The following is a 21082-nucleotide window of genomic DNA, read 5'->3' as shown; positions in this document are numbered from 1 at the left end:
ACTTTTCAGAACTTCTCCCAGTATCCCAGAATGCATAGCAGGTCCCTCTACTTTCAGTTCTTTTTGAAGGCGAAGCACGCCAGACCTGTCGCATTCTTTACTGATGAAAGATCTCCACCGGGGGAGGAGGGCGGGCGCTTATGACTATAACAGAGATACCCCTACTACAGAACTGGAGTTACAGGACAGAAACTACTCCTTCTGTAGTAGGGGATCTCTGTGTATAGTCATAATCTAGTGAATAGAATGGCAAGCCCTTCCCCACACCAAAGCGGCGGTGGAGAATAAATACATAACGCCACTACTGTGCGAACAAATTCCGCAGCGAAGCCTGCCCAACCTGAGCGTCTGCCCTGGCGTCAGTGTCCAGGCAGTAATGCTTAGCAAAGGTATGAACCGACTTCCAAGTGGCTGCCTTGCAGATTTCAGCAATCGGCACGTTACGGAGCAGAGCCGTCGTGGCAGCTTTGCCCCTGGTGGAATGAGCCTTAGGCTTACCTCCTATGGTCTTATTAGCCTTTTGGTAACACAATTGTATGCAGGACACAATCCACCTAGAGATGGACTGCTTCGAGGTCGCAAGACCCGTCCTGACCGACCCATAATTGATGAACAACTGGTCAGACCTACGAATATCCTTGGTTTTATCCAGATAAAATTTCAACACCCTCCTAACATCCAGGGAATGGAGAGACCTCTCCGCTGGGGATGAAGGGTTCTGAAAAAACGTAGGCAAAGTTATAGTCTGGTTGACATGAAAATCAGAAATAACCTTGGGAAGAAATTTAGGGTGAGTACGCATAACAACCGTAGCAGCATGAAATACAGTATAAGGTTCATTACAACACAACGCCTGAATTTCACTCACCCTGCGGGCCGATGTAATGGCCACGAGGAACGCCGCCTTCCAGGACAGGTGCTGCAACGACGCCTTATGAATAGGTTCAAAAGGCTCCTTCATCAATCTGGACAGCACCACATTCAATTCCCATGAAGGTGAGGGAAGCCTGACAGGAGGGAATACTTTCTTCAAACCTTCCAGAAAATCTTTGATCACAGGGATCTGGAAAAAGGAAGTCTGTGAAGGGCATTTCCTGTAGGCAGTCAATGCAGCAAGATGTACCTTAATGGAATGGACATTAAGGCCAGACTGCGCCAAATGTAAAAGGTAAGGAAGGATGACATCTTCCTTGCAGGTCGTAGGATCATGGTTCTTAGACTGGCACCAGATACAAAACCTCTTCCACTTGTAAGCATATGAAGTCCGAGTGGAAGGTCTCTTAGACTCCTTCAGTATGTCCATGCAATCATCGGGCAGATTCAGATGGCCATATTGCACTATCTCAGGAGCCATGCCGCCAAACTCAAAGACGAGAGGTTGGGGTGTAACATCCGTCCCCCGAACTTCGTGAGAAGGTCCGGCCTGCACGGCAACCGAATGTGAGGAAGGAGAGACCGGTGAAGTAGGTCCGTGAACCACCACTGCCTGGGCCACTCCGGGGCGATGAGTATCATCCGAGCTCTGGACCGGGCCAGCTTGATGAGCACCGCCGGAATCAGGGGAATGGGAGGAAAGGCGTACAGAAAGCTGTTCGTCCAGTTGATCCATAACGCATTCCCCAGAGTCCCTTGTTGGAAGTACCTGGAGGCGAAGTCTCTGCACTTGCTGTTTTCGGCGGTGGCGAACAAATCTACGTCTGGAGTTCCCCACCTTGCGAAGACCTCTCCTAGTACTTCGTCGTTTATGACCCATTCGTGGTTTTCCTGAAGCAGTCTGCTCAGTGCGTCTGCCTGAACATTCTGCACACCTGGTAGATGGGTGGCCGTTATCGTCAGTCCTCTGGCTAGGAGCCAGTGCCAGATCGTCTGCGCCTCCTGTGACAGAGTGCGCGATCTCGAGCCCCCCTGCTTGTTGAGGTAATACATCGTGGTGGTATTGTCCGTCTGTACAAGCAGAGAGTTGGTCTGGAAGGACAGAAGAAAGGCCTTCAGCGCCAAGTGAACAGCCCTGAGTTCCAGGAAATTGATGATACGTGGCCTCCATCGGTGACCACGTGCCTTGAATTTGTAGAGTCCCGGAGTGCGCTCCCCATCCCAGAAGAGACGCATCCGTCACAACAGTCTGCGTGGGAATGTCCTTGTGAAAGGGAACCCCTCTGAGGAGATTCTCCGCCGAACACCACCACTTCAGAGACTGAAGAGCATGCAGCGACAGGCGAATCTTGTCGTCCCAAGATCCTTTCCTCTGATCCCACTGGTCCTCCAAGCACTCCTGCAGCGGTCTCATGTGCAGCCGTGCGTGTGGCGTCAGGAAGATACAAGAGGCCATCGATCCCATTAGAGAAGACACCGTCCTCACTGTTGTAGATGGAGTCGTCATAAGAGCCTGAGCCTTCCGAAGGAGTGATAATCGTCGCTCTTCCGAAGGAGACACGCTTGCTGACAGCGTATTGATGGAGGCTCCCAAGTACTGTATGCATTGGACCGGAGTCGGGACAGACTTGGCCATGTTGATGTGCAGCCCCAGCTTGTTCAAGAGAACGCACGTCTTCTGGAAGTGTGCTCGCGCTTCCGAGAAGGAGGATGCCTTGATCAACCAATCGTCCAGGTACGGGTAGACGAACACCTTGTTCTTCCTCAGGTGCGCTGCACTTCGAGAACGTTCTCGGCGCCGACTTCAGTCCGAATGGGAGTACTGTGTATTGATAGTGATTGGTGCCGACTTGGAACCGCAGGAACTTCCTGTGTTTGTGTGCAATGGGCACATGGAAGTAAGCATCCTGTAGGTCTATAGCGCATAGCCAGTCGCCCTGTTGCAACTGAGGGTAAATCTGATGCAACGACAGCATGCGAAACTTTTCTCTGCAAATCCATTTGTTTGCCTGTCGCAAATCCAGAATGGGCCTTAACTCGTTCTTGTCCTTCTTGCGAACTAGAAAGAACCGGGAGTACAGACCTCTTCCTCTCTGAGACAGAGGTACGTCTTCTATCGCCCTTTTCCTCAACAGGATATCCGCTTCCGCCTGAAGCTCGCACAGCTGAAACTGCGAGCTGACCGGGGGAATAGCTGGAGGAGGGCTGGTGAACTGAAGACTGTATCCATTGCAAACAATATTCAGCACCCACTTGTCCTGAGTAATTTTTCTCCACTCTGCCAGAAAAAATTGAATGCTTCCCCCTACCGGAGTGGGTAACAGATCCGGGGGAAGTAGGTTCCTAGGGCCTAGACCCAGCCTGGCCCTTGGGCGCCGGGGCCGACTGCTGGCCTCCCCTGCCCTTCTGGCGCTTCTGGAACGGCTTACGGAACTGGTGTTGCTGTTGCGATTGCCCAGAAGCCTGTCCCCGTCCTCGGCCTTGCCCGCCGAACCGCCGTTGGAAAGGGCGGTACTGCTTCTTGGTCTCTTTAGGCTTCTCCAGGCCCACAGCCGTCAGCGTCTCTGCCTCCGCCTTCATGCGGGCCATCTCATCGTCCGCATGCTTCCCGAAGAGGGTCTCACCGGAGAACGGTAGAGTGGCTACCCTCTGCTGAGCGTCCGGCTTCAGGGACGTAAGCCGTAGCCACGCGTGGCGCCGTTGGTTGACTCCGTGGCAAAATCCGTGAGCAGCCAACAGGGAAGAGTCCGCTGCCGCGCTGATAATCTGGTTGGCCACCAGCATCCCCTCACTCAGTACTTCCACGAAGTCTTCCCGCTGCTCCCGAGGTAAATGCTCCGTAAAGCGCTCGAGGGAGTCCCAGAGGGCGCGGTCGTATCGGCCCAACAGTGCCGTGGCACTCGCAGCTTTCATGGAGGTAGCGGAAGTGCCACAGACTTTCCTCCCCGCCGAATCCATCCACCTGGACTCCTTATCCGGGGGAACCGTGGAGGACGGAGTGGTGGCATGCTGCTTGCGGGCCGCCGTCACAATGACAGAGTCAGGAGGAGGCTCCGTTCTTAAAAAGGCCGGATCCGAATCGGGGGCCCGGTACTTCTTCAGTAATCTCGATGGAGCCGCCTTCGTCACCGCAGGGGTGAGAAACAGGGCCATAGCCGGTTCTTCCAGGCCCGGCACCAGAGGCAGGAGAGGACGAGACAGGTGTTTCTGATGTAAAGTCTCAAAAATGACTGACGTTTTCGGAGTGGGCACCGTCAGGGATATGCCCAACTTTGCCGCGCCCCGTAAAAGGACGTCATGGAACGCCACCAGGTCATCTATCGGGGACACTCTCGTGTCCGGTGACCCCGATAGGGTTGGAGAATAGTCCCTGGTCCCAGAGGACCTCGTTTGTGAGCGAGACTCGCGCCTCCTACGGCAGTGTCTTGACCTCGTGGATGATCTGCGTCGCGATCTCTCCTTCCTCCCAGAGCGAGAGCGAGACCTGCCTGCACGTGGCCGCTCCTTCGGTTTTCGTGGAGGGGTCTTCCTCGGTTCCTCACGGGGTTTCGTCGGTTCCTCACGGGGTTTCGGTTTCGGGGTCCCCTTAGGAGGAACAGGCAGGGACGGCAGGGAAGTGGACCTCGGAGGAGGAACCTTCGGCTGCGGGGTGGGCCCATGCGGAGGGACCGGAGGCGGAGGAGGGTCTCCTGAAGGCAGTGGCGGTTTGGGTGGAGGATCCTCCTTAGGAACAGGAGGAGGAGTCGGAGTCCTGGGCCGAGATGGTGTGTACACCTCTGAGTACACCGAGCCCGGTGACCCTTTAGGCGAAGGGTGCGGAGAGCCAGCCCCATCAGCAGGCGACCGCTTCCTCTTGCGTCCTCCACTGGAAGCAGCGTGACTTCTGGGACTAGAATCCCTCTTGCGCCGTTTTGGAGAGGCTGACCGACTCCTAGACGCTGACCGCTGTCTGCTGGACGCAGAACGACGCTTCTCCGGCGTCGAACGACGCTTCCTCGACTCCGGCGTCGATCGCCGTCTCCTCGGCGTCGACCCTCTTTTCCTCGGCGTCGACCGTCGACCTCCTCTTCCGCGGCGTCGCACGCCGCCTTCTCGACGTCGAGCGTTCTGTCTTCGACGTCGAACGCCGCCGTCGTCTTGATGCCCTCGACGACGAGGAGCCCCTCGACGTCGACCGGTGCCTTGACGTCGATCGACGGTGTCGCCTCGACGGCGATCGACGGTGTCGCCTCGACGGCGAGCGTCGGTGCCGCTTCGACGGCGAGCGCCGATGCTTGTCACTTTGCCTTCGGCGTCGGTAGGAAGTCCTCGACGTCGACGAAGACGATGACGTCGACGGTGGCTTCGACGGCGGCTTCTCCTTCGACGTCGAGCCGTCACGCCGTCTCGACCCGGAGCCCCGGGGAGAAGGGGAGCACACCGCCGTCATCCCTCTCGACGTCGTCGTCGATGCAATCGACGTCGACGGAGACCGGGACCGTTTGCTGGACTTCCTGCCCCTGGGGAGCCCCCCAGGGGCCTCAGCAGAGGGAACCTACCCAGCCTGCCCAGACCCACCTGCAGCCCGCAGACGCCTCTCCTCCAGGCCAGACAGCCTGATCTTCAATCTGTCCCTCAGAGTCCGAGCAGAAAGCTGCTGGCAGATGACACAATCCTCAGGGACATGATCTTCTGGGAGGCACACGATGCAGACATCATGGGGGTCGCTCTTGGCCTTCTTCCTCTCACATGCTGGGCACTTAACAAAAAGGCCAGGCATTCTAGAGCCCTAAAACGCCTAAAACAGCACAAAAAAGGAGAAGAGAACACCAAGAAGTAAACTGCAACACTTTTAGAATTCAAAAGTGCCAAAAAATTCCAATAAACCCTTGAAAAAGGGAGAGCTCAATGCCAGGGTCCTGTAAGCAGGAGCCGGAAAAAGGAACTGAAAGTAGAGGGACCTGCGATACTGGGAGAAGTTCTGGAAAGTTCTCTTAAAGGCATAGTATCCTATTTAAGCCACATAATGGCAGCCTATGGGGCTTGTCTGTCCCTACCTTCCTCTCTATCATTCCAGAGTCTTTGACTGGGGGAGGCAAGTTTCTCTATGGTAGAAACTGGCAGGCTGTGTGTGTGTGGTGTTTTTTTGGTGGAATTTCTAGTTGAAGTACTGGACAGTGTAGCCTGTGGATATAGGCTGCATTATTTGTCTTTAAATTCTCTCTTAAGTGTCTTTGCAGTTTCTGCATTATTTTTGACAACTTAAGAGATTATTTTTGATTGCCGGGGTCCACGCACATGGGCGGGACTATTCACTAGATTATGACTATACACAGAGATCCCCTACTACAGAACCACTGTTCCATGAAGTCTGCAGCGTGGGCCCCCTCACATCGTTCCGGAAGGCCTATGACGCGGACATTATTGCGGCGATTACGGCCTTCCGCGTCCTCCACCCGATCCATGAGGGAGGTGACCTGCTGTTGAAGTTGTTGAATAGAGGTAGTGTGGTCCGCCACTGTCGGCGCAAGGTCCGCTATAGCTTCGGCGATCTCCTGGCCTTTCAGGGTCAATGGATCCAGGCAGAGGCAGCAGTACTCCTATAAATCGGGGGTAGTCAGGGGCCCACCTGCACGATCCCGGCCTCAGCTAGCATGTGTCCCCAGCTGGGGTGCAATCCACCTCTCACCAGTGTCCCCCACTCTAGTCTAGACAGGGGGCCGCCCCCGGGTCCTCCACAAACGAGATCTCAGGCCCACTGCCCCAAAGTGCCGTCCAGCTCCAAGCCCCTGGGCCGTCCGCGCTAATAATATGCGCCTCTTGCTCCTCTCTATGTGCCGTGGGGGCCAGCGGTGTCTCTGCGTCCCATGCGGCAGTTCCGGGCTACGGCCGCAGCAAAGAAAAGAGGAAGGGGGGGACGGAGGCCTCCCCCTTGGTTCCCCGCACCCGGCCGAGATCTCCTGAAATGCCGGTGCGGGAGTTAGACTCTCAAAGAACCGGGGGGGTGGAGGGGGGGGGGGCGTCCAACAGCTCTGCGCTGCCTCCCCACCTTCCGCCGTTAGTGTCTTGTAGCTCACCAGTCCCGCGTCGGTCCTCCGCAGTGTGGTGTGCCGGCTCACTCCTCTCCCGTGCCACGGCGGACTCAGGCAATTTGGCAGCCCGTCCCCGCCCAGTGACTTTATTTACACCCCAGACGGGCTTCTGGACTATCGCGGCAGTGTCTCAGCGTCCCAGGGTCTCCAGACCGGGCACTTCCGGCGACGTTCGGCTCGGGTGTTCCGGCCTCACCCACTGCTGTGGCTCCCGACTTCGGCCCACCTCTTCCTCAGCAGGCCCACTCAAACAGCGTCAGGCTGCACGGAGCCTCTCCCGTCCAGCAAAGGATCGCAAGACACAGCTGGGCTCCACCAGTATTCCCCCCTCCGTCGTCACGTCTCCGGGGGGGGGGCTCCAAGGTGCTGATATCAGGATAATGCCCCCGCAAACCCCCCCCCACCCGTGACAAACTCATGTTTTTGTGAGGCGACGAAGGAGGAGATTACGAGGGCCAAACACATGGACAAGATCTTAGCAAACCATTTTGCATCTGTGTTGATTAAAGATATGGGACGATATGACCCCATATCCTCTGAAGGCTTATCTTTTTATTAAATAATAGAGTAAAATTGGTAGTATTCCATGTATCTGGGGTATCTCCCCCAATATAAATGTGTTGAGCCACCTCGAGGAACTCCACAGCTATTATATGCTTAAATACCTTGTAGAACTCTAAAGATATAGCATCCTCACCTGCCGCCTTACCGGTTGGGAAAGCCTTTCATGCAGCATCAATCTCCAATAAAGAGAACTCAACATCTGATGAATTGTGAGCTAGGCAAAATGTTCAAATGATAGAGCAAGCTAGAATCATAACACCATATAACAATAAAAAAAACCTTCATAAATAATACACATACCACACAGCTATGAGTGTATGTTAAAAACCAGTCTTTTCTGGCTGCAAATTAGTGCTGTAGAATGCCATAGTTTAGCGCCGTTATGCTTTTAGGAGTGCAGGTGGCTGTAAATAGATCATTAACTTCAGCAAATTGAAAACAATCACTTCTGTTGGCCTACTTCATAGCTCACCTTTATTCTCTAGAATCTGCCCAGGCTGAAGTGCTATTCCATTGAATGGTGTAGATGAAACCCGAGCAGCTGCAGATGCAAAGTCTCCAGAACAATTGGGATTTGGTGCCAGTGTTTTATCACAAAAATAATACAAAACTGTGTTATCCGATAAAAAATCTGTAGCAGGAAAATCAGCCTAAAAAGAAGAATAGCAATGTCAGGTACGAACATAACACTCATGCAAACAATCGAATTACAATACATGCCTTTTGAAATAGGAGAATACCGCAAACCTAAACTTAAAAGACTGATATCTAGCAGTCTAATTGAATCCTTAGTCCTCAAAATGAACACAGTTCTTCATGTTACAAGTGCACTAGGCTATTTTCAGAATATCCTGACTGAAACGTGGCTAACTGAATCTTCGACACCCATAATGGACATTCTGGTTCCTCCCAACTATCACATTATCAGGCTCGACAGAACAGGCCAAATAGGTGGTGGAATCGCATGCATCTACAGGGTCAACCTCTCTGTTCAGAAAGTCAATTCCACATCCCTACCATCCCCAACATCCTGGGAATACATCTGCCTCAACATCATTAGTGAGGGCAAACCGATATGCTCTCTTCACAGCATTTACCACCCACCCAGGGACAATCTCACCTTTTCCCAACAAATCATGGATATGATCTCAACCAATTCCGGACGGCAGCTCACCCAAATATACCTTGGTGACTTCAACCTCCACTGGAATGACCGCAACGACGCGGTGGTAAATAGTCTTAAAAATGTCCTCGATGCCCTTAACCTCACCCAAATATGCAACAGCCCAACCCACGAGAAAGGTTCTACCCTCGACCTGATCATCTCCAAAGAGGAATCTATCCAACTCGAATCCATCCAACCCTGTGACTGGTCAGATCATTATATTATCACATTCTTTATCAATGAAAAAGTCAAAGTCAACCCGTCTCAACTCTCCAAGCCCAAAGTCTGGAAAAGAGACTTGAAAAAACTCAAACCAGGCTCTTTGCCCCCTAACAGTTGCAATCTCCTACTCCCACCTACAGGCGCCACGGACGTCCAAACTCTGACTGACCACTATATCAACGCTATGACCTCTATAATTAATGAGGTCGCACCTATGCAGCTAAAAAGAGTCTCTACTAAAATCTCCAAACCATGGTACGACGGGAGTCTCAACGAGGATAGACGAGACATGCGAATGGCAGAACGGACCTGGAGATCAGCCCCCTCCGCAATGCACCTAAAAGATCTGAAGAAAAAGAGAAACGCCTACTTCAGGAAAATAAAACGCTCAAAATCGGACTTCTTCAGCCTCCAACTCGACCAAGCAAAAAACCGCCCGAGAAAACTGTTTGAGCTAATCAAGTCACAATACAAGGAGCAACCACAACCACTCAACACTGGGCGTGAGGCACCCTCCTGTGAAGACTTCGCTGCTTTCTTTATCCAAAAAAACGACAAAATAAAAAGCGATCTCCTCATTGACGCAAGCCTCTACTCCAAACCCCAATGCCTAGCACCCACTGAACCAAAAAACAATGCTACATGGTCAACCTTCGGCATATACTCGGAAGAAGAAATTGGCAAACTGCTCAGCACCCTGAAACCATCCAATCACCTCACGGACCCCCTCCCTGCCTCCGCAGTAAAAGACTTTACTCCTTTTCTTCTCCCTCTCTGGACTAAAATTATCAACAGCTCTCTCCAACAAGGCAGCATACCTGACTCCCTCAAAGTTGGCCAGGTCACACCTCTACTAAAGAAACCTACAGCCGACCCCTCTGATCTCAACAATTACCGTCCCATCACCAATATCCCCACTCTCGCCAAACTGCTGGAAAAATGCGCACAACTACAATTGTCTAAACACATTGAGCAATTCGATCTCCTCAACCCTCACCAGTCAGGCTTCCGAGCAGGACACAGCACAGAAACTTCTATGACTCACATAATTGACGACGCACTTCAAATGCTAGACCAAAACGACACCTGCCTCCTCATCCTTCTTGATCTCTCCTCAGCATTCGACACCGTTAAACATGACAATCTACTAGAACTACTAAACACAAGAATGGGCTTATCTGGAACTGTCCTCAAGTGGTTCACTTCCTTTCTTCACAACAGGTCGCAAAAATTCAAGAGCAACAACCTGATGTCCTCGCCAATACCTGTAACGCTAGGCGTCCCCCAAGGATCCTCTCTATCCCCAACTTTGTTCAACCTAGTCATGGAACCTCTCACCACCTTGCTACAAGCATCCAATGTACACTTTCACATGTACGCTGATGACACCCAACTTTACCTCAAATTACAATCACCCAATGACATCCTGCTCCTGAACTCAACGATCAGTTGCACCCAATCCTGGCTTGCCGATAATCACCTCAAACTCAATTCCCTGAAAACAGAGTTCCTTCTGATCTCACCTCCAGCGAAGATATCCACCACTCAACATTGGCTTACACTCCTAACCGCACTCAATGTCCAACCCACCATCGTGGACTCAGCAAAATCTTTAGGCATAACACTCAACACTAATCTCAACATGCAGAAACATATCAGCAAGGCAACAAAGGGAGCGAACTTCCAGATCAATACTCTGAGGAAACTTAAACCCTACCTCCCAGCCAAAGACTTCCAAACTGCAGTACAAGCACTAGTCATCCCACGAATTGAATACGGCAGCACCGCCCTCTGCGGACTTCCCCTAACTACAACCGCACCACTAAAAGCTTCTCTAAATGCTGCAGCGAGACTCATCACTGGGTCAAAAAAGTACTCCCACATTACCCCTGACTTGAAATCCCTGAATTGGCTGCCTTTTGAAGCCAGAATACATCTGAAAATCGCCTGCATATGACACAAGGCGGTACACCTAAACTCACCCGGCTACCTCGCTCAGAAGTTGACAATCTCTGGGGGAATTAGAAACACGAGAGGCACAAACAATCTTCTGCTGAAACCTCGAAGATTCCGGAAGGAAAAAACATACAAGCGCTCCTTCTCAGGAATGGCGCCTAGGATCTGGAACTCACTCCCTCCCGAAACCAGGCTTATCTCCTCCACTACACTCTTTAAAAAAGAAGTAAAAGCTATCCTCATGGCTAAATACACTTGAACTACTATCTCGAACCCTATTAACACCCTGCACCGATCTGTGTTACATGTTTGACCCCTTTACTTATTTGTATGAGTTGTTTTATCATTCACATGATTGGCTTTGTAGGCACTTAGTTGTACTATTTGTACTGTGATTTATTGATTTACTTGTTTGACTATGTTCCCCCATGCACCCTTCTATGTAAAGCTTGATTTACTTGTTTGACTATGTTCCCTCATGTACCCTTCTATGTAAAGCGCTCTGATATCTGCGAAAATCTTGTTTGCGCTATATAACACTTTTTAAATAAAAATAAAAAATCCTTTATCAGTGTACACTGTCAAGTTTATAAGTCACATTAGTCCATTCCATCGAAAGCATGCATAATCTCAACTTCCTCTAAATCCTTCTTTTCAAAACTACATATTACATCAGGTTTATTTTGGGTTTTTGGACCAGTCAAGTGAAGAGGTAGGATAAGACTGTTGCCTTGGCAAGGAGGGTGATAATTTGATGAGTAAGAACACTATACATCTGAACAGACCTTACCAAATGAACAAGTTACTTGCCTTCGGTAACGATAAATCTGTAAGAGACATATATTAGTTATGGATTCCTCACCTTACAATTAGCCCCAGGTCTCAGACTGGATCCGGAGAATTTTTCTTCAGCAGTACCCCTGCGCGTCGGTAAATGGCAGCGGTCGACTCCAGGTTTGTCGTTGGCATCGCCGGAATGACGTTGCAGTATCTACTTAGATGCCGCCCCTGCAAGCTGACGTCAGTTCTTTACACGTCATTCAACGCCAGAATCGCAGAGCCATGCAAGACACTGACCACTGGTGCACACAACTAGGGCCCTGAAAGGGAGTACCTTACCCTAGAAGTCCGTTTGAAGAACGGGGAGGATGGGTGGGGCGGGTGAGGAATACATAACTAATATATGTCTCTTGAAGATATATTGTTACCGAAGGTAAGTAACTTGTTTATCTGAAAGAGACTATTAGTTATGGATTCCTCACCTTAGAATAGATACTCCCGCAATACCAACCCCGGAGGTGGGTCTGCAAACTAAGTTCACAACAGAAAGTCCTGGAGAACTGAACGGCCAAAGAAGCGGTCTCTCCGGACTTGGCTGTCCAGGCAGTAATATTTGGTGAACATGTGCAATGAAGCCCATGTGGCTGCATGGCTGATGTCATGAAGAGGGACTTCACGTCCCAAAGCAGTAGTGGCTGCAATCGCCCTGGTGGAATGGGTGCGCAGTCACACTGCAGGTTCCTTCTTTGCCAAGGAATAACAGATTTTGATGCAAAGATCGACCCATCGTGAGATGGTCCGCTTTTGCACGCCTAACCTTTCTTGGTGCCCACATAGCCAACAAAGAGCTGGTCATCCACCCGAAATTGCTTTGTGGGATCCAGATAGAAGGAAAGCGCACGTTTTGGATCCAGACGGTGGAGCCTCTCCTCCTCTTTAGAAGGATGCGGGGACAGGAAGAAGGTGGGCAAAGTGATGGTCTGCCCTAGGTGGCAAGAGATAACTACTTTGGGAAGGAAAGATGGCCTAGAGCAAAGGACAAAGTTGTCCGGATGAACACCCAGGAATTGAGGTTTGGAAGAAAGAGACCGAAGCTCACTCAGCCTGAGAGCAGAGGTGGTGGCACCCAAATAGGCAGTTTGAGAGTTAAAAGTCTGAGAGGACAGTTATGCAGCAGCTTGAAAGGAGCACGCATAAGGTAGGTCAGAACCAGGTTCAAGTCCCACTGGGGCATTGCAAAGGGAATTGGAGGAAACAAGTGAGTACTGCCCTTAGAGAAGCGACTTACAATAGGGGACTTGAAAAGAGAAGGTTGATCAGGAAGCCAAAGAAAGGCCAAAAGATAGCCTTTTAAAGTACCCAGAGCAGAGCCCTGCTGGGCCAAAGAAAGAATGAAGAGGATAACCTCTGAAAGGGGAGCAGAAAGGGGATCCCCAGCCTTTGCTGCACACCATGCCGCACATTTGTTCCATCTACAGGCGTATACCGTTTAGGTGGAGGGACGCGTGACTGCCAAGATAAGGTTACAGACTTCAGGAGGAAGGTCGAAAGCTGTTAACTGTTGCCGCTCAATCTCCACACAAGGAGATGGAGGCTGGACAGGTTCAGGTGGAGGACCGTCCTCCGTTGCTGCGACAGAAGATCCTCTCAAATGGGCAGTCTGATCGGAGGAACGATGGCCATATGCAGATTCTCAGGATACAACACTCTTCGTGCCCAGTCTGGGGCCATAAGAATGACTTGGGCCCGGTCGCGCTTGAACTTCTTCAGCACTCTGGGCAGTAGTGGTATAGGCGGAAAGGCGTATAGAAGACTGCAACTCCACTCGCGACAAAAAGTGTTGCCTAGTGAGTGCCACCTTGGAAATGCCAAAGCGCTGAACAGCTGACATTGGACTTTCTCTTCGGTGGCGAATAGATCTAACCTAGGCTCTCCCCACTGCTGAAAGAGACCTTGCATCACCTCTGAGTGAAGATGCCATTCAGGATCCATCATGCACAGGCGGCTGAGTACGTCCGCCCTGTCATTCAGAGAACCTGCCAGGTGTTGAACCACCAGGAACATGCCCTGATGTTCCAGCCACTTCCAGAGACAGTGCCTCCTGACAGAGGGTCCACTACCCCACAGTCACCCTTGTTTGTTGCAGTACCACATGGCGGTGGTGTTGTCCATGAACACCTGCACTACTCTCCCTTTGGCAGAAGGAAGGAAGGAAAGCCTTCAGTGCAAGACATATCGCCCAAAGCTCCAGACGGTTGATATGGAGCCCAGACTCTGCCAGAGAACAGAGGCCTCTGATTTACGCATCTCCCATGTGGCTGCCCACCCCGGAAGTGATGAACAAGTTACTTACCTTCGGTAACGATATATCTGTAAGAAACATTAGTTAGTGTTAGATTCCTTACCTTAGAATATCCCCAGGCGTCAGTCTGGATCCGGAAACTTTTGCGTAGCAGTACCCCTGCGCGTCGGTAGGCGTCGTCTGCAGGCGTCCCCTGCGGCTCCGCGTCCGTCGTCGGCGTCGTGCGCCGTGATGACGTCGCTGGAGTACATAGACGCCGCCTCCGCGCGCTGACGTCAGTTCTTTGCACACAGCTTTTCCGCGCCAGGAGACGCAGAGCCATGAGAGAACCAACACTGGTGCCATGTACAAACTAGGGCCCTGAAAGGGATGACCTTAACCCTAGGTATCAGTTCGCAGAACGGGGAGGATGGGTGGGTTCGGTAAGGAATCTAACACTAACTAATGTTTCTTACAGATATATCGTTACCGAAGGTAAGTAACTTGTTCATCTGAAAGAAACACGTTAGTGTTAGATTCCTTACCTTAGAATACATACCCCAGCAATACCAACCCCGGTGGTGGGTCTGCGAACCAATACAAAACTACACCAGAAAGTCCTGGAGGACAGAACGGCCAAAGAAGCCATCCCTCCGGACTTGACTGTCCAGGCAGTAGTGCCTCGCAAAGGTGTGCAGCGAGGCCCACGTAGCCGCCTGGCAAATGTCCTGCAAGGGGACTCCCCGGCCCAGGGCAGTAGTAGCCGCCGTGGCCCGAGTGGAATGGGCCCTCAGCCCAACAGGAGGCTCCTTCCGAGCCAAAGAGTAGCACGCTTTGATGCAGAGGACGACCCATCGAGAGATGGTTCGTTTACAAACCGCCCGTCCCTTCTTCGCACCCACGTAGCCAACAAACAGTTGGTCATCCACCCGGAACTGGCGTGTGCGATCCATGTAAAATGAAAGCGCACGTTTTGGGTCCAGACGATGGAGCCGCTCTTCATCCTTTGAAGGATGCGGAGGCGGGAAGAAGGAAGGGAGGGTGATGGACTGCCCGATGTGAAAGGCCGAAACAACCTTGGGCAGGAAAGAAGGTCTAGTCCTCAGAACCACCTTGTCAGGATGAATGGACAGGAAAGGAGGTTGGACAGAAAGAGCCTGGAGCTCACTCACCCTCCTGGCAGAGGTGATGGCAACCAGGAAAGCCGTCTTTAAAGTCAGGAGACGGAGAGGGCAAGAATGAAGGGGCTCAAAGGGAGCACACATCAGGAAAGTTAGAACCAGGTTCAAATCCCACTGAGGCATCACAAACGGAACAGGTGGAAACATGTGAGTGATGCCTTTCAAGAATCGAGTTACAATCGGGGATTTGAACAAAGAAGGCTGATCAGGAAGCCTCAAAAAGGCTGAAAGGGCAGAAAGGTAGCCCTTGATAGTGCCCAGAGCAGAGCCCTGCTGGGCAAGAGAAAGAAGAAACAGAAGAACCTCCGAAAGAGGGGCAGAAAGAGGATCCACAGCCTTTGCTGTGCACCATGCCACAAATCTGTTCCACCGACAGGCGTATACCGACTTAGTGGAGGGACGCCTGGCTGCCAGAATAACATCACAAACTTCAGGAGGCAAGTCAAATGGCCTCAACTGCCGCCGCTCAATCTCCAAGCATGGAGGTGGAGACTGGACAGGTTCGGGTGGAGGACCGTCCCCTGCTGCTGCGACAGAAGGTCCTCCTGAAGGGGCAGGCGGATCGGGGGACCGACTGACATGCTGAGTAGCTCGGGATACCAGTACCTTCGAGCCCAGTCCGGAGCCACAAGGATAACTTGGGCCCGGTCGCGCCTGATCTTCTGCAGCACTCTGGGCAGAAGTGGTATAGGCGGAAAGGCGTATAACAGACCGCAACTCCACTCGCGCCGAAAGGCGTCGCCGTGCGAGTGCCGTCTTGGAAACTCCAACGCGCAGAACTGATGACATTGCGCGTTCTCTTCTGTGGCGAATAGATCTAACCAAGGCTCTCCCCATTGCAGAAAGATGCCTTGCGCCACGTCCGAGTTCAGACGCCATTCGTGATCCATCGAGCACCGACGGCTGAGTTCGTCCGCCCTGGCGTTCAGAGAACCTGCCAGGTGTTGAACCGTCAGAGTCACGCCCTGACGTTCCAGCCATTGCCAGAGGCGCAGAGCCTCCTGGCAAAGGGTCCACGACCCCACTCCGCCCTGTTTGTTGCAGTACCACATGGCGGTGGTGTTGTCGGTGAACACCTGCACTACACTCCCGTTGACAAAGGGGAGGAATGCCTTCAGTGCCAGACGAATCGCCCGCAGCTCCAACAGATTGATATGGAGCCGGGACTCCGCCGGAGACCAGATGCCTCTGATCTCTGCCTCTCCCAAGTGGCCACCCCAGCCCTGGAGGGACGCGTCCGTCACGACAACGTGCTCCGGTTGGGGAAGGGAGAGGGACTTGCCCCTGACCCAATCGCGGTCCGTAAGCCACCACTGCAGTTGTCTCGCAGTGCCCTCCGAGATCAAGACGTGGTCGGACAAGTTGCCCTGATGCTGGGCCCACTGAAACTTCAGGTCCCACTGCAGAGCCCGCATCCGCCACCTGGCGTGATGCACCAGAAGGATGCAGGAAGCCATCAGTCCCAGCAGCCGCAGCGTCAACCTGACCGAGACTCGGGATAGCGGCTGAAAGATGGGAATCAAAGCCTGAACATCCCGAACCCGCCGTTCCGGAGGATAAACCCGAAACTGCGCCGAGTCCAGAACCGCTCCGATGAAAAGGAGCTTTTGAGAGGGACACAGGTGTGATTTCGGCACGTTGATGGAGAACCCCAGGTCGTGCAAGAGGTCTGCCGTCATCTGAAGGTGGTGGACGACTGTCTGGGGCGAGCCCGCCTTCAACAACCAGTCGTCTAGGTAGGGGAAGACTGAAAAACTTGGTCAAAGACCGGAGTACTGCTCTTCAGATCTGCGTCCACTGGCGCGGAAAAAAGAAGAACTGACGTCAGCGCGCGGAGGCGGCGTCTATGTACTCCAGCGACGTCATCACGGCGCACGACGCCGACGACGGACGCGGAGCCGCAGGGGACGCCTGCAGACGACGCCTACCGACGCGCAGGGGTACTGCTACGCAAAAGTTTCCGGATCCAGACTGACGCCTGGGGATATTCTAAGGTAAGGAATCTAACACTAACGTGTTTCTTTCAGATGCATCTGTCACCACTGTGAACTCGGGCTGGGGAAGGGAGAGGGACCTGCCGTTGACCCAATCCCAGTTTGTTAGCCACCACTGCAATTGGTAGGAAGCGCCCTTTAAGATCTGGACGTAATCTGAGAGATTCCCCTGATGCTGTGCCCACTGGAACTTCAGGTCCCACTGCAGAGCCCGCATATGTCACCAGGCATTGTGCAACAGCCAGTCGTCCAGATAGGAGAAGACTGGAACCCCTGATCGGGGCAGATGAGCTGAGACCACCGCCATCACCTTCATGAACACCTGAGGGGTGCTGGTAAGGTCAAAGGGGAGCACAGTAAACTGAAAGTGCTTGTGGCTCACCGTGAACCGTAGGTAACATTGATGGGCCGGCAGGATGGGGATGTGAAAATAAGCATCCTGCCAGTCCAATGCTACCATCCAGTCTCCAAGGTTGAGGGCAGACAGGACATGAAACTGTGTCAACATTTTGAACGTCTCCTTCCGGAGGAAGCGGTTGACGTTCCTGAGATCCAAGGTGGAGGTAGGCCCTTGTCCTTCTTTGGCACCAGAAAGTAGTGGGAATAACAACCACGACCTACTTCTGGGGCAGGAGCTTGTTCGATGGGGAGGTGTCCAGAACACTGGCCACACCAAACTCCTCTCTCCAGTCTGGTTCTTCTAACTGGTCAGACAGAGGGTCCACAGACCCCTCGCAGTCCTCCTCACCCTCCTCTGGTAGCCACTCAAGGCAAGGGGGAACACCAGGGGTACAAAAGTACGGGTCGGCGCCGGTCCAGATATCAGTCCAGCTACGTGTCCACATTAAGGGTGAGGTTGGGGTCGACGTCCATTGGGGACACAAACGGAGTCGGAGGGGGCGGAGGTGTCGCCAAAGGATTCGGTAACAGAGGAGGTGTCACAAGGTCGACCATGCTGTTCTGGAGCCAGGCCTGATCCTGCTGAATCTGCGGGGCCTGATGTCGCAGCATCTGGAGCAAAACTATCGATCACAACCGACCATATGCCTCATATATTTTTAAGGCGAAACGCCATAAAACTGTTAGCATGCAGCCAATATTGTGCTGTCAGGCATGCCGTCAGGGGTTCGTCAAGGTGCCAGGCGTCGGTAACCGGAGTACAGAAGCAGGAAGCCTGCTCCAGATGCTGTGTATACATGGGGAAACCATTCACATTGCTGAGTGCCATCGAACAGAAATAATTTAAAAATCTCGGAGGGAAGTGCTAATAAACTGACACTTTGTCTAGGACTATGAACAGGCAGTCCTTGGATTCGATCTAATCATATTGTAGATCACACTATGGATCACTACCAATTGAGAATTTGAAGTTGAAACTTTGCTGTCTATGGCTCCTTGCAATTGGATCCACACATCTGTCAACCTAGTTACCCCTATATGATATGGGGAACAACTAATGCCCTGAAGTCCGCTTAAAGGACAAAACGAGTCGGCTGTGCCACTTTCAACAAATGATGCTAATGACCTTGTTTTTATAAACCTTTTGATACAGGAATAAAGGAAAATTTGGAAGAACGCTGCTTTTTGGGAATAGATTGTATATTTGCTTTCCCTGAATATTGAGAAGTGGTGCACCTGTGCTTTTGTTTAAAATTGTTGAGTTCCATTAGGAATTTTATTTATTTTGAAAGTTTTATATAGCGCGAACAAGATCTTTGCAGATATCAGAGCGCTTTACAAAAACAAGGGGTAAGCACAAGAGAGTGATTAACAGACTTTTGACCACAGAATAGTTGTAGGTAATAAATGAGTAGCAAAATAGGGTAGGTACATGCGGGAGCATAGTCAATCAGATAAACCAATAATACAAATAAACAATCAGATAAACAAATAGTACAAATAGGTGCAGAGTCTCAAATAGATCCAAAGTAAAAGTTCAGGTGAATTTAGCCATGAGGATAGCTTTTACTTCTTTCTTAAAAATGTAGTGGAGGAGATAAGCCTGGTTTCTGGAGGGAGTGAATTCCAGATCCTGGATGCCATTCCTGAAAAGGAGCGTTTATATGTTTTTTCCTTCCGGAATCTTCGAGGTTTCAGAAGAAGATTTTTTGTGCTTCTATTGGTTCTTGAGCCACCAGATATTGTCAGCTTCTGAGTGAGGTAGCCGGGTGAGTTGAGGTGTACAGCCCTGTGTGTCATGCAGGCAATTTTCAGATGTATTCTGGCTTCAAAAGGCAGCCAGTTCAGGGATTTTAAGTCAGGGGAAATATGCAAGTGTTTTTTTGATCCAGTGATGAGTCTCGCTGCAGCGTTCAAAGAGGCTCTTAGGGGTGCAGTTGTAGATAGGGGGAGTCCGCAGAGGGCGACGCTACCGTAGTCTATGCGAGGGATGACTAGGGCTTGTACTGCAGTTGGGAAGTCCTTGGTTGGGAGGAAGGGTTTAAGTTTCCTCAAGGTATTGATTTGGAAATTAGCTCCCTTAGTTGCCTTGCTGATATGCTGCTGCATGTTGAGATTGGCGTCAAGTGTTATGCCTAAAGATTTCGCTGAGTCTACTATGGTAGGTTGGACATTGAGTGCAGTTAGGTGCTTAAGCCAAGTTTGAGTGGTGGAGATTTTCGCGGGAGGTGAGATCAGAAGGAACTCCGTTTTCAGAGTATTGAGTTTGAGGTGATTATCGGCAAGCCATGATTGGGTGTTTCTGATCGTTGAGTTCAGAAGTTTGATGTCTTTGGGGATTGTAATTTGAGATATAGTTGGGTGTCATCGGCGTACATCTGAAAGTGTACATTAGATGCTTGTAACAAGGTGGTGAGAGGTTCCATGACTAGGTTGAACAATGTTGGGGATAGGGAAGATCCTTGGGGGACGCCTAATGTTACAGGCACTGGTGGGGACATCAAGTTGTTGCTCTTGAATTTATGAGACCGGTTATGCAGAAAGAAAGTGAACTACTTGAGAACAGTCCCAGATAGACCCATTCTGGTGTTTAACAGCTCGAGTAAGTTCTCATGTTTGACGGTGTCAAATGCTGAAGAGAGATCAAGAAGGATGAGGAGGCAGGTATCGTTTTGATCTAGGATTTGGAGGGCGTCATCAATTATGTGTGTCATAGCAGTTTCAGTACTGTGCCCTGCTCGGAAGCCTGATTGATGAGGGTTGATGAGGTCAAACTGATCAATGTGTTTTGTCAATTGGAGTTGTACGCATTTTTCCAACAGTTTGGCAAGGGTGGGAATATTGGTAATGGGACGGTAATTGTTTAGGTCAGTAGGGTCAGCTGTTGGTTTCTTGAGTATAGGAGTGACTTGTCCAACTTTGAGGGAGTCTGGGATGAGTCCTTGTTGAAGTGAACTGTTAATAATTTTGGTCCAGAGTGGGAGGAGCAAAGGGATGAAGTCTTCTACAGCGTTAGCAGGAAGGGGGTCTGTGAGGTGATTAGAGGGTTTCAAGGTGCCGAGCAGTTTGTCAATTGTTTCTTCTGAGTAGGTGTCAAAGGATGACCATGCAGCATTGTTTTTTGGTTCAGTGGGTGTTATGCTGTGGGGGTTGGAGTAAAGGCTTGAGTCATTGAGGAGATCGCTCCTTATGTTATCAGTCTTTAGATTAAAGAAAGCAGATAAGTCTTCACAGGAAGGTATATCGCCCATTGTGCTATGTGATTGTTGGGGTTGTTTCTTGGATTGTGTTTTGATTAGTTCAAACAGTTTTCTTGGTCGGTTTTTTGCTTGGTCGAGCTGGAGGCTGAAAAAATCTGATTTGAGCGCTTGATTTTCCTAAAGTAGGCGTTTCTCTTTTTCTTCAGAGTTTTAAAGTGCAGTGTCGAAGGGACTGATCTCCAGGTGCGCTCTGCCATTTGCATGGCCCGTCTATCTTCGTTGAGTCTACCATCGTACCATGGGTTGGAGTTCTTAGTGGAGACTCTTTTCAGTTGCCAGGGTGCGACCTCATTGTTTATTGAAGTCATAGAGTTGAGGTAGTGGTCGGTCAAAGAT

General features: G+C 51.2%; 1 protein-coding gene across 1 annotated transcript in view; it reads right to left on the bottom strand.

Annotated features, from left to right (window-relative positions):
- The window catches only part of BUB1 (BUB1 mitotic checkpoint serine/threonine kinase), a 1006269-nt gene that overhangs the window by 326470 nt on the left and 658717 nt on the right, over positions 1 to 21082 (bottom strand). The window contains exon 23 of the mRNA XM_086926890.1: positions 7981 to 8158. Coding sequence (XP_086783016.1) covers positions 7981 to 8158 — 178 coding nt within the window. The remainder of the gene's footprint in view (positions 1 to 7980; positions 8159 to 21082) is intronic.

The sequence above is a fragment of the Lissotriton vulgaris genome, chromosome 6, assembly GCF_964263255.1.
Source record: "Lissotriton vulgaris chromosome 6, aLisVul1.2, whole genome shotgun sequence".
NCBI lineage: Eukaryota > Metazoa > Chordata > Amphibia > Caudata > Salamandridae > Lissotriton > Lissotriton vulgaris.
Note: the sequence above shows the minus strand (reverse complement) of the source record. Positions and strands in the feature narration are given on the sequence as shown.